General features: G+C 36.0%; 3 protein-coding genes across 3 annotated transcripts; 2 read left to right on the forward strand and 1 right to left on the reverse strand.

Annotated features, from left to right (window-relative positions):
* The first annotated feature begins 2,082 nt into the window (after positions 1-2,082).
* LOC122595281 (exocyst complex component EXO70B1-like) lies at positions 2,083-4,170 on the forward strand. Its single transcript, XM_043767619.1, has 2 exons — positions 2,083-3,217; positions 3,287-4,170. Exons 1-2 carry the CDS (start codon positions 2,083-2,085, stop codon positions 4,168-4,170), a joined length of 2,019 nt encoding a protein of 672 aa, XP_043623554.1.
* A 2,363-nt stretch (positions 4,171-6,533) lies between these two features.
* On the forward strand, positions 6,534-7,959 carry LOC122596767 (RNA-binding protein 12-like). Its single transcript, XM_043769396.1, has 2 exons — positions 6,534-6,748; positions 6,864-7,959. The coding sequence occupies exons 1-2, from the start codon at positions 6,583-6,585 to the stop codon at positions 7,733-7,735; spliced, it is 1,038 nt and encodes a 345-aa protein (XP_043625331.1). The 5' UTR covers positions 6,534-6,582; the 3' UTR covers positions 7,736-7,959.
* A 14-nt stretch (positions 7,960-7,973) lies between these two features.
* On the reverse strand, positions 7,974-12,156 carry LOC122595282 (protein MICRORCHIDIA 7-like). The gene is made up of 16 exons (XM_043767621.1): positions 11,784-12,156; positions 11,341-11,625; positions 11,166-11,250; positions 10,975-11,050; positions 10,755-10,883; positions 10,533-10,631; positions 10,340-10,441; positions 10,078-10,239; positions 9,887-9,985; positions 9,717-9,768; positions 9,520-9,631; positions 9,140-9,437; positions 8,831-8,931; positions 8,483-8,573; positions 8,282-8,392; positions 7,974-8,151 (listed from the first exon to the last, which is right to left on the reverse strand). Exons 1-16 carry the CDS (start codon positions 12,154-12,156, stop codon positions 8,068-8,070), a joined length of 2,259 nt encoding a protein of 752 aa, XP_043623556.1. The 3' UTR covers positions 7,974-8,067.
* Positions 12,157-13,301: the final 1,145 nt, after the last annotated feature.

Genomic DNA, 13,301 nt, shown 5'->3' on the forward strand with positions numbered 1-13,301 from the left:
AGAATTTGAAATCATTAGGGATTTAAAATCATTATTACTGGTTTTTTATGAGGAGGGTTTTTAAGGATGGGTCGGGTAAAATTTGGGGGAAACTGATCTGGGGGGAAACTGAGTTTTAGGGTTTTTATAGAGAAATAGTCCTTGTGGTTGGTGTTCATCAAAACTGGACGATTTTACCCTCACGTGGCAAACACGTGAGGCGCTTAACGGCTAAAAAGAGACGAACGTTAGTGGCAGGGACGTCTGACAATGAATTGGAAAAGCCCAGAGGCATTTAACAATAAAAAAAAGTCTAGGGACGAAAATGCGAATCGAGCAAACCAAATGGACGATTTGTGATAATTTCTCTATATTTTTGGTATTTACTACTATCATCATATTTATCAACATCACCTCTTAAAAACTTTTTTAAGAGAAAAAAATCAACTTAATTTTTTTATTCAATTAAAAAACAATCACTAAAGAAAATCTAATCCATAAAGAAAGCTTCCAACTAAAATTATTTCATCTATTCAATACTCAAAAACACTATCATCTTGGTTTGATAGTTTGGTTTCCTGAGCGTATACCTAAACTTGTATTTGTACTTTGGCTTGTGTTTAAAAAAAAAGTAGAAGACACAAGATTTAATAAGCGATTATCAGATCTAATTCGTTTGTGTGTTCATTATGTGTTGCGCAACCGGATTCATAAAGCCATCTTATGATGCAAAAAAAGTTAAGGCTGAGCTAAACGGAGTATCACATATTTCGGATGCAGTTAAAGCTGCTCTTATGGCTTTGGTTCGTAAAACATATGTACAAAGTATTAATGAAAAACTTCTTTTGGTTGTTACACTTTACTTTACATGGCAAAAAAGGAATAAGGGCGTGTAACGAAGAAGAATAGATCTATTAATCAGCTTGTTCATGAGATAAATACGATGGTGCGCTACAAATTACTTGCTTTATGGGATCCCACCATTTCTCTAATTAGTTATCGTAAGCTCTTGTATGTAATTATGTATCCTTTCCTTGTAATTGTTGTTAGGTTTTGTGATTTTGAGCATGTTTCTCATTGGTCTTTCAATGTTGCACGAGGTGCATATGATTTGTAAAGTTGGTACAACACTTAGTTAAATCGTCTGTTTTCCAGTTATATAAATTTATAACCAGGGTAAATTTAAAAAAAAAAAAAAAACGTATTTGAATATCTCATTAAATTATCAAAAACAAACCTAATTTGAAAATCATCTTCCAATTAATTTTATAAAAAAAAAAAAACTAAAAAAAAAATGGACAAACAACACTAATCAACCAAATCCAAACTTTAATCATAAATAAATTATTTGTATATTGGATATACAAGTATACACAAAATCACATTTATCTTTTTCCACCTATCATTATTTTCGACCACCATCACCGAGCACCATACCCATTTAGATCTCCGACGGCCCATATCCATCACCAACCATCGTACCTCGTTTAAATCCAAAGCGAATACCAGTTTGGATCTTTAGCACCCCACATCCACCACCAAGCACTATATAGATCTTCGTCCTCTTACGCGTTCAATTTCATACATCGTACACGATTAGTGGCTATAAGCCTTTGAGTTTTTTTTTTTTTAACATAATATCACTAGCTTGTCGTTTAAAAACATGTATTGAAAAAATAACTTTTTTTTTAAGGAAAAAAACAAAGAATTGACACCTCAGATTTTTCTGATTGGGCAAAAGAAAAAGATATGTCAATAAAAAAAATAAAATCTATATTTCATATCTAGTTTAATAAATTCAATATAGATTTTAACTGAATACATAGATAAATTACTATATATAGTAATTGAAAATGAAGTTAAATTTAGATCATCAATCAATCAAAAAATATAGTAAAGGTAGATGCAATCTATGGGTGAAATTAAGAAATTGATCATGGTGCTAGATTCGATAGGAAGCGAGCATGCTCCTCTCCATCTCCCTAGCTAGCTGTTATCCCCTGATCGATCGATCATATGCATGGATGATAGGGCCATATATAATTATTAATCATCCCTACTGTCATTAATTCTAGCATAATATATATATATATATATATATAGATGGAGAAACACGGAGGCAAATCCGGTAGTTTCATTGGACGGCATCGTTGGCGAACCAATAATGCCGATCAGAGTCCCGGCCGATCATCCTTTTCCCCAAGATTACATCATAAATCTCCTCATCCTGTCCCCCATGCAGCCGGGGATTCTGAATCTAGCGACGACCTCAATGACCCTCCTCCTGATGTCGACGATAATATTCTGAATCACGATCGTATCTTCTCAGAACTCGACGGTTTCATGGATGAATTATCAAGCTCCATTAATGACAAGACCACCCCACCCGAACTTCCGGACGTTATACACACATTCTCAACCGTAATCCATTCCAAAACAACAAAATCAGCCGCTAGGAATGTTGACATTTTGATATCTGATCATCATGAGGCCGCGGATGACACGTTCCTGTTTGAATCTGTTAGGCGGTTATGTAATTTAAAATCCGCGCTAGACGAGTACGATAACGCATCTGATCAGGTTGATAAACTTTTGCATCGAGTTATGAAGTTCATGCAAGAACATCTTCGTGCAATTCTACTAGATTCGTCAACGGCGCCACCAGCAACAGCAGCAGAACCCAAACTAAAAGCGATATCTTCAAAACATTTTTCCTTCAAAACAGAACGCTGTCCAGCGCCCGAACCCCCGCCCCCTGCAGCCAAGGCGGATGAGGATTATCCAGGTTTCTCCAACGAGAAAGTCAACAGAATGAACAAAATCGTAACAACCATGATATCGGCCGGCTACAGACACGAATGCTCAAATGTATATAGCATGGCAAGGGGAAACGCCCTGTACGAGCAACTCAGAAGGCTGGATTTTGAAAAGCTCAATGCAGAAGATGTCCACAAGTTTAACTGGGAAACGCTTGAGGCAGACGTCTCAAGATGGATCAGAATCATCAAACATTGCTCTCGGTTTCTAATCCCGGCTGAAAGAAACCTAGGTGACACGGTTTTCTCCCATCATATTCCCATTTTCAGGGGTCTGTTTATCAATCTGGTCCGTAGCGTGATCACGTGGTTACTTGATTACGCCGCGGCTGTTGCCATGACTAAGAGATCCGCAGAAAGGCTGTTTAAGTTCCTAGATATGTATGAGGCCCTCCAAGGCCTTGATAAAGAAATGAGTGATAGTTGTAAATATTATTCCATACAAGATCAAGATGATGATGATGATGATGAAAATACTAACAAATTGGAAGAACATGAATCATCATGCAATAATGATCTCAATGCTGAAATATCATCTGTCGCGGAGCGTATAGGGGAGGGCGCTGTTAGCATGTTTGGCGATCTAGAAAGCTCCATCAGGAACGATGCCGCAAAAAGCCATGTACCAGGGGGCGCAGTACACCCCCTGACACGCTACGTTTTAAATTATTTAAAGTACGCGTGTGAGTATGGAGACACGTTGGAACAGATCTTCCAACAAAATGCAAAACTCAACCAGCCTGCGGCTAATTCTCTTGAGAATATGGAAATGGACATGGAGAAATCACCATTGGCGGCACAGATATTGTCTGTCATGAGCCTTTTGGATGGCAACCTTGCGGTCAAATCAACGCTCTACAAAGATCCTGCGTTGCGCAACATTTTTTTAATGAACAACGGTAGGTATATATTACAAAAGGTAAAAGGATCGGACGAGATCAAAAAGCTGATGGGAGACAACTGGTGTCGGCGTAGGTCTTCAGAGGTTCGGCATTATCACAAGAGTTACCAAAGAGAGACCTGGGCAAGGCTGTTGCAGTGCATCACACAAGAAGGGATACAAGTAAATGGAAAAGTGAATAAACAAGTATTGAAAGAAAGGTTCAAGAATTTCAATTCCATGTTTGATGAGATACACAAGATACAAAGCGCATGGGTTGTTAGTGAGGAGCAATTGTTGTCAGAGCTTCGGGCTTCTATATCCGCGGTGGTGATTCCGGCCTACAGGTCGTTTGTAGGGAGGTACAGACATCATTTTGAGGCAGGGAAAAGCATGGACAAGTATATAAAATATCAACCAGAAGACATTGAAGCATTGATTGAGACTTTGTTTGAGGGTAATCCACCTCCCTCAATGTCTAGGAAGAGATTCTAACTAATATATAATTTACCTACCTGCGTACCACCATTGTTTCATTAACTATTTTATTTGCTTCTACTATACCTTGTTTCTTACAGCTATATATGGTGAACATTTTTAACTTTGTTATAATTGCCAATTTATTAACTTTCCATGGACTTACATATTCATATAACTTGTTTTTGATCATCGGTATATGTGGTTGTTGGAAAGAAATTAATGATCGATGCAAATAATGACTTGCAAAGTTTTTACCTAACTTGTAATTAAGCTTAATTAAACACCTTATAACCCAACCGTAAACCACACAACTGGACTGAATAACGTACAAAAGGAAACCCTACAAATCCAACCAGCAACTTCAACAATAACCTATATCTCCTATCAAAGATGTCTCCGATCAGATTGTACATCTATGCGTCTTGAATAACCTACCGTCCAAGTTTCTTAACAATCAAATGGTTAACTAAACGCAACTGTTAATTAACACAAGTATAACCGGTTCTTTCCCATTTGTTTAGAACTTAATGCACTTGATAAAAAAGTACTTAACCTACTAATTAAGTTAATCAAAACCGTTTTCTTCTTAGTTAACCGATAAAAAAAAATAAAAGTATTTGACTTAATATGCAAGGCGGTACCATATGGCTGGCAAAGAGAGTCAATGTCCCTCTGAAATTTATATTTTGACATGGATTTTAGATTTTTCATGGATTTTTAAAATTTTCTTCTAGGTTTTTAACATTTACCCCTTTTAGATATTTTTTTTATTGATTTTTTAATTTTGTCTTCTGAGAATTTTTTTCTAATACCCCTTTATTAATATGTACAAACATTAGGGACTGTTTAGCAAGAGTTTTTCAGGGGCTTTTAATGGCTTAAAAGCTATTTAGCTTTTAAAAATAAACTCATTGAAAATTATAGCCTTGTTTGGCAATACATAAGAAATCAATAGCCCCAGCCCCAAAAAACTCCTAAAAGCCCCAAAAAGTCTTTAAAATAAAAGCTCGTAGGAAGAGAATTGAAAAAAAAGCCCCAGCCCCTAGCCCCAACGTCAAGCTCCAGCCTCAAGCCCTTAACTACAGCCTCAACTCCAAGCTTTTTTGCCAAACATACCCTCTGTCATGACTTTATTATCAGCCACTTAGTGATTAAAAAAAATCATAAACATACGGCCCTTTATACATAAACATCATAAAGAAAACTTTCCATTTATCCAATATTGATTTAATTTTCTTTTAAATAAAACATGCAACATTTAACACAAGGTCGTGTTGGCTGTCCCTCGGATCACTTGTGAGCCAAATAAAAGCTTTGTTCTTTTCTGCACAAAAAGTCAAAAAGAAAAACTTGTACTAACCCCATTTAACTAGCTTTCGTACTTTTCTTTCCGATTTGCTAATTCTCAATATTAGAATATATATGTTACATCAAAAGATAAAAAGGCTGACTTTACACGTTATTTACATAATTTGATAAATTACATCAAATTTTGTGTTACGAATTTGAATGGGGTGTATCGGGTGCCTCATCGGTGGCCTTTCAAAACCGACATCATTAGCTCCAATACATCGGTTGTACAATAATTTGAGCCCTTGAGTTTCTTTTTCCTTTTGCATACACATATTTTTTCCTTGAAATTTTTATATAAGGTTACAAAATATTTATTCCTTTTACGATTTGTAAGTGTACAAGTTACTGATATGAAAGTTTGCTTCTTTCCTTTTGAAGTCTTGTTAGTTAAGAGTTAATTACAAAAATCGTCGATGTGATTTGTCAAAAAGTTACGGTTTCATCTCTAATATTCCTAAATTACGATTTTGATTTTTAAGTTTGGACTTTTGTGAACACTTATGACCAAAATTATTGACTTTTGGACCAAGAATGTTGAGCTAGGTTCACCCGCTGTGATTTCAAACTCGTGAACGTATCGTTTTGGAATTAATCTGTTGGTAAAACAAATAGGATTACCTAGGCTCGTTTGATGAAAAAAGTATGTCATCCGTACTCACCAAGTGTTGTTTGTTGACAGAATAACTATACTATACGTAGTACTTTTGGCATGGAGCAATAAAGAATGTCATGAACAGCCACCGGGAATTAAACCAAACCACCATCATTCCATTAAATTGACTACTAGCTAGTCCTACAATCTGCCAAAAGGAGGCTTCACATGTCTTTGTTTTGTAGTAGCACATTGATGAAACTTCTAAAAAATGAAAATTACAGTTGGTCCTAACAACAACCACTCACGGATTCTCAATTTATATATGGTCTGACCCTACTTAATGTGCTGCCATCTTTCTATCTTCTTAATCATAAGTATACATATATCCTTTTGTATATATATCATTCTATTCAATTCCCACATACAACAAAACAATATATATACTTGGAACCTTCACTTGTCCTTTGTTTCAAACGACCATGTATCATCAGATATTCCTTCTTCTTCTTCTTCTTGTCATTGTTATTCCACATCTTGCACTGGCACCGCCGCCATTCCCGACCTCTCATATCACGGTCACAGGCTCCGTGTTTTGTGACGTTTGCTGCAATAACTCCTTCACAAAACACAGTTATTTCTTACCAGGTAAACTATTAATTAATTGTTACTTAACTCTTTAAACCCATCGATCAGTTAGTTTAAGCTTCAGACTTGTTTTTCTGTACGTGTTTATAAATTAATTTCTAGGCTTGTGAAACAGGTGCGGATGTTCATGTACAATGTAAATTTCGGTCAACACAAACGCAACAAATTAGTTTTTCGGTAAACAGAACAACAAACAGATATGGTGTTTATAGATTGGATATACCATCAGTGGAGGGAGTTGACTGTGTGGATGGACCAGCCATCCAGTCATTTTGTGAAGCTAGCTTAATAGGAAGCTCGGTCTCAGCCTGCAATGTCCCTGCTGTATCCTCCACATCTAAAGAGATCACGCTCAAGTCGAGATCAACTAACCTTTGTGTCTACAGCGTAAGCGCACTCAGCTACAGACCGTTTAGGAGAAATTCAACGCTTTGTGGGAACTACAACTTTAACATGGAGGAAGAAAAGATGTTATCAGATTCTTTCAATTCATCAAAGTTCTTTCTCCCTTATTTTCCATGGCCTACTCTACCTCCACTGCCACCATGGCCATCATTGCCACCCTTGCCTCAATTACCGCCCTTACCTCAGTTACCTCCTTTCCCTTCCTTTCCTCCATTGCCATCTTTTCCTCCGTTTCAATTCCCACCGTGGTCGCCTTTTCCATCATCGCCACCATTACCTCAGTTACCGCCCTTACCTCAACTACCGCCTTTGCCGCCGTTACCACCTTTGCCGCCGTTACAATCAGCTCCACCAACAAACTTCCCTCCTTTTACAAGAGCACCAGGGTTCAATCCAGGAGACCCAAGAAGTTGGATACCCAACAATCCTTCATCCAGTCCACCTCCATTCAATCCAAGAACACCAATACCAGGGTTCTCATTTATCAGTCCACCACTGCCTGGATTTGATCCAAGAGATCCAAGAACATGGATACCCACTTTCCCCCCATCTCCTAATAGCCCTCAAACCCAGCAACCATAGCTACTTGCTCATTTGTGTACATACAAAATCTGTCCTCATATATATATATATATATATATATATATATTGTTACAAATCTGTCCTCAAAGCTGTAATTTCTTATCATTGCCACAACCAATTAAGAATATACTTCAGTATTTTTAATATATATGCTTCTCCTTAGGAATGTGATTTTGGTCATATATGTAACAACTTTGTCAAAATATTATTGATAATTGTAGATAGTAAAATGTGCCTTTCTATTTTAAAGTTGGAATAATTACAAAATCATGCACATGTAACTTGAAAATCATCTAAGAAACTAATCATCATATGTATTAGAGATGGCACTTTCAAATAAATTCTTCAGATTTGACTTGGCTCTTCTCAAGTACTTTAATTTGCATCCGTAACTCTCCAACGGTAACCGTGGCCTCCTACAAAAAACAGTGACACGTTAATTAGATAAAGCTGATATACGGAATTACTTTTGAACAGAGATATAATAAGAAACTTATCAAAAAATAAATAAATAAATAAACTTTTTCATATGTACTGTTTCCTAACCTTCAACTTATTCATCAAATTAAGTTCTGTCTTGTCTCGTTGATGTCTTTCGTCTGCAAATTTGTCAATGAGGTTGGTTTGTTCTTTTATCCTTTCATTTGCCTTTAGAAGCTGTCAAAGAAGCATGGTTTTGTTAGCCAATCTTCAGTAAGATCTCCAAAGTGTTTATACTAACAAAAAGAAAAGAGGAGGGTGATTTACTTGATTTTCAAGCAAGGCATTTCTGTCTCTCTCAGATCGCAAATCATCTAACAAACTAGTAAACGCCCCTGCATCTTCATTACTCACTAATCTGCAAAAAGGATTAAAGTTTAGACTAACATAGTTATAATGCTGAAATGGAAAATGAGAAAAATATATGGATTTAGTGTTTGGGATTGGGTTTTATATAAAGTGATTATGCATTTTGAAATAATCAGTTTGAAAAAGTTACCATCCACCTAATTTTTCAAATACATCCAAACATCCTAAAATTACTATCTGCTGTTTTTAAACACAACTCATATTATAAATTTGCAGATACAATTAGATGGGGATAGTTTGACAAACCTCTGCCTGAGTTCAAGAATTTCTTTCCTCAACTCTGCTACAATGTCTGCTTTGCAGCCACCAGATACATCTGCATGTACATCTCCATTTGTGGCTCCTGCCTGTTTAGTTACAAGATAGTAAAGCAAGTGTAAGTAAAATTAAAAAATTACACTGTAAATTCTTAGAATCAACACCCATCATAAAGGCACAAAGTTGCAACAGATGGATATTTAGAAATTTCAAAGCTTATTGATATATATAAGCGAGAAAAGAGAGAAGGAAAAAAAATATATTAATAGTGTGATACAAAAATACGGAGAAAATCACCTCTAAAGGAAAGCCAGTGCCTCTTGCTTTTGATTCTTTCAGTGAAACGGATGTTTTACATTGATTTATTCTTGACGCGTATGTTTCTGGCATCTCACACTTTTGTGCAAATTCCACAGGTTTTGGTGCTTCAAATTTATTCATGAGTCTCAGGTTCACTCTGGCATCATTAGTGTATATTGAAATCGGAACTGCATCCACATAAGATTTGTCTTTAGTGGAAGGAGGTCTATAAGTTGGATCTGAAGCACTACTCTTGCCACGTTTAGCGTATCCGATTTCTTGGCAATTCGCAGACCTGGCAAAAGTTGGTTATTGAATAATTAGTTCTCGTTCAAGTGCAAGGCATCCTTATGGGAATAAAGTTAAGGAAAACGTACCAATATTCCTTCTGCATCTGAATCAATCGATTCTCAAGTCTTGAAAGTACAGTTGTGCGTTCAAACCCCTGCTTATCATGAGCTGGTTCGACGAAATCAGCTTCTAACACACCTGTGTTTGATCAAATAAGGATATGATTGATGTATTAATTAAATTAGACCCATACAAGTGTTATACGATTTAAACAACAAAATACCTATAACTCCCCGACCATTACTTCCAGCAGCATTCCAAACCCTCCAAAATGGCTGCAGCACAAAATTTCAGGAAAATATTCAAAACATAGAACATACAGCAAATAGTCAAATACATTAATCTGATATTGGTATCCATTCTTTAGCAAGAAAAAAAGTACTAAATTCAAACCTTAATGAGCCGATTCTTATGATAAACATTGAATCCTTGAACATCGATATGGTCTTTCGCATCTTTCACAAAGCCAATAGTCACTACAGCCGTCATCGGCTGCAAACAACAAGAGCAAAAAATGAATTACCAGAGATTTTAGCATGAAGATATTAGAACTAAATAAAAGCTCCTTGATTTAGAGTCAGTACCTTTTGAGCATTCTTTGTCCCATCAGCAAGTTGCGTTGGTTTGTACATAATCTTCTGCGTCAGCATCATATCATCAACTATATTATGATGGATGATTTCTTTTCCACGAAGGAAAATTTTAAACCCATTTGGAAGGTTCAGGTATAGAATGGCTGCATAACTCTGGAGAAGTAAAGTCAATATGATTAAAAAGACAGATTAGTAACAGCTTATTCTAAAATAATCAATAAACTAATATTAAGGTTAATGACAGAGACTATACTCTTAAAGAGTGGCGGTAGGTCAAAAAATGTCGAGAGTTGGGATACAAGTTTGCCATCTCTATCTTCTTTGGATCTCTATTGACCCCCCTGATTTGGATGTCCTGTCAATTAGAAATCAGTATAAGTCAGTCTGACAATTATTCAGTAAAGAGCAACAGAAACAGCAAACAAGGGAAAGGATATATGACATACCTCCAAATCAGTGTCGAAATCAAGCTCTAGCTGTCCTTCTTCATCCTCCCAAAGGTTGTATATAATGATGCGCGTGCCTTGATCGTTGATATAGTCAAACTACAATGAAACAGGAAAATTAAAAAGTGGCATACTTATATGATCAGCGGACACTAAACTTCCAAAAATAAATACAAATCCAGTATTCATGTAATACGTCAAGTCTAGGAAAACACTAGCAACCTGCTGTAGAAGAGATTCTTCACTCGAGTATGGAGACCACCGGACCACTGTCTCCATGTTTTTTTTCCAGTCAGCAGGCGAAGATCGCACCAACATTCCCCAGTCTTCTCCTTTTTTCTCAAAATCAATCTAAATCAGCGTAAACAGTTAATCAGAATTGATATACATTCAAAGGATCAGCTAACGTAGATGTAGAAACAGAGTCAGGTGTGGTACGTACCATTGGAACAACAATATCTTGCTTTCCGGTTTCCATTAAGAATGTGTATGACAGCATTCCAATACTTTGGGTTGGGCTAAACAGATTAAGAAAAAAGTTAGTCTTGTTCGCAGTACATAAAGGATAAGACAATAAACTGCTGAAAGTAAACCATGACCCATATAAATCTGGTCAGGCTTATAAAACCATACCTTCCTCCATCCTTTCCAGGGCAACGGGTGAATACTATAACATCTGCTCCAAGCCTCATTGTACTTGTCTTGAAACCATTCCCATCTAATTAAAACACATAGAAACGTAAATTTAGTATGTAAACGATCGATGATTGTATGCAGATCATGCATTGAATGGCAGAGTTACACTCACATTGACCAATAGTGTTGGCCAGTTTGCTTTTGACAGAGTAGCCAAGAGACATGCAGCCTCGCATTTTATCAGGAGTCATACCACCACCGTTATCTTCAACGAGCAACATTTTGGTGCGAGTATCATTCTCGTTGTGAAGCACATCCAGATTGACATAAGTAGCTCCGGTTCGCACCTCATCCAAAGAATTGTCAAGAAGCTCAGCGAAAGCTCCTAACGCCCATTTGTGACTTGTAGCATTCGAATGCAAGAATCTTGGATGAACCCTCAAGTGATCCATGCCACCTGTAATTAATTGGATTGGTACCAAAAAAAATATATATATCAATTCAACATACATAAAATAACGAAAAATTGTATATTAGTTTATTTGTTCAAAAAATTGTATCATACACATACATATAAAATCGAAAAATTAGCAAGTTAAGGAAAAAAGAGAATACCATGAGGAAGTGAGATAGAATGATCATGGGAAACAACAGGGCCATCATAATCCCCTGCCTTCCAAAACTGTTTACACATACCAACATTCCCCTCCGCCGCTTTCTTTTGATAATCAACAACGTCTAGCGCGGCCGAGCACGGTTTTTGTTGCTGAATATTAGAAGGATCAACAAGTGCAGGCAACATCAATGCGTATTCTTGTTGTTCGACTTTAGGTTTCTTATTTGGCGGACCACCTCCTTCTTGATGATCCTTACTACTCTTCTTCGACTCGGTTGTTATTATCGGCATATTATCAGTTAAAGAAGAAGAAGAAACCCTTTGCATTCCGTCTTCGATTGTCATCAATTCTTGCTTCACCATCACTTCCATTACGCACGCACTCACTCAAGTCTAATTTATAGTTAATAATTATAATACCCTAATTAATTATTACTGTATTATTTATGTGAAATTAAGAAAGATCGAATCGAAATATATATGAGAGTGGAAGAGGGTTTTGTTTCGTCTGCGCACAAACTCTAATTTTTTTTCTGATTGATTGATTGATTGATTGGATGGATTTTTCGCACTGGAATACGCGGGAGATATATATACACCCACAATCCCCCACACATATATGGCAGATTAAATTCCCTAAATATGGTAACTGCTCTACTTTTACACTTTTCCCCCTTATACATATACTAACTTTCTATTTTGCCCTTTTTCACCAAGCACTTCATATCTTCTATCTATAATAATCTTTTTATAAAACAAACTCAACTCTTTATTTTAAAAAATTCAATACTTTTACAATATCCTCAAAATACTCCTAAATAACCCTAACAGATATACTTAAAATCGTTAATTTTTGCACCTTGTTATTTTTAGATGTCTTATCGTCGCATCTCATTAAAATAACCTATCAGCTTGTATTATCGTTACGGCATCTCACGCGTTATAAACCGTTGTCGCTAAAACACGTGGACATCCTTCGATTTTATATTTGATTCAATTTTATATTTTTATTCACCACTATTTGTGTGCTTTTCATATACTCATGCAATAATTAACTATCAATACGGATCAATACCATTTGATGTGAATGTGAGTAATACTAGACTCGTATTAAGAGTGACTTTGTGGTGGTGAATATGAATGGAAGCTTGCATTTTTTCCCCATACAAATTTATTTTATTTTATATGATGTGTCCTAGACTAAGATTGACATCGAAGATATTGAAAAAGACTAGATTTTAGACCCGTGTCCAACAATGAACACAAGATTTACGACATTATTAGCATTAGATATTAGTACATGTAACTCATAAAAGCTTATAAGTTCAAAATTGAAGATATAAGTAGATACTAAGTATTCAATTCAAATGTCAATAATGTTAAGCTAATAGAAAGAAAACTAATGTAATAAAAGAATATTGGAAGCATGCACGTACCTTTCTTCATCATTTAAAAGACTTCTTTATAAACGAAATTTGTTATAGTGTTTTTTGTATTCTCATCTTTGTCACATATTT

This window comes from Erigeron canadensis, chromosome 4 (genome assembly GCF_010389155.1).
Source record: "Erigeron canadensis isolate Cc75 chromosome 4, C_canadensis_v1, whole genome shotgun sequence".
Lineage (NCBI taxonomy): Eukaryota > Viridiplantae > Streptophyta > Magnoliopsida > Asterales > Asteraceae > Erigeron > Erigeron canadensis.

Excerpts from the sequence above, each read along its gene's own strand:
- LOC122595281 (XM_043767619.1), top strand. The coding sequence starts at position 2,083 with ATGGAGAAACACGGAGGCAAATCCGGTAGTTTCATTGGACGGCATCGT. Across the intron at positions 3,218-3,286 it reads TGATAAAGAAATGAGTGATA|AACATGAATCATCATGCAAT; the intron begins GTTGTAAATATT and ends ACAAATTGGAAG.
- LOC122596767 (XM_043769396.1), top strand. The coding sequence starts at position 6,583 with ATGTATCATCAGATATTCCTTCTTCTTCTTCTTCTTGTCATTGTTATT. Across the intron at positions 6,749-6,863 it reads ACACAGTTATTTCTTACCAG|GTGCGGATGTTCATGTACAA; the intron begins GTAAACTATTAA and ends CTTGTGAAACAG.
- LOC122595282 (XM_043767621.1), bottom strand. The coding sequence starts at position 12,156 with ATGGAAGTGATGGTGAAGCAAGAATTGATGACAATCGAAGACGGAATG. Across the intron at positions 11,051-11,165 it reads CCTGGAAAGGATGGAGGAAG|CCCAACCCAAAGTATTGGAA; the intron begins GTATGGTTTTAT and ends TAATCTGTTTAG. Across the intron at positions 8,393-8,482 it reads ATGCCTTGCTTGAAAATCAA|CTTCTAAAGGCAAATGAAAG; the intron begins GTAAATCACCCT and ends CTTCTTTGACAG.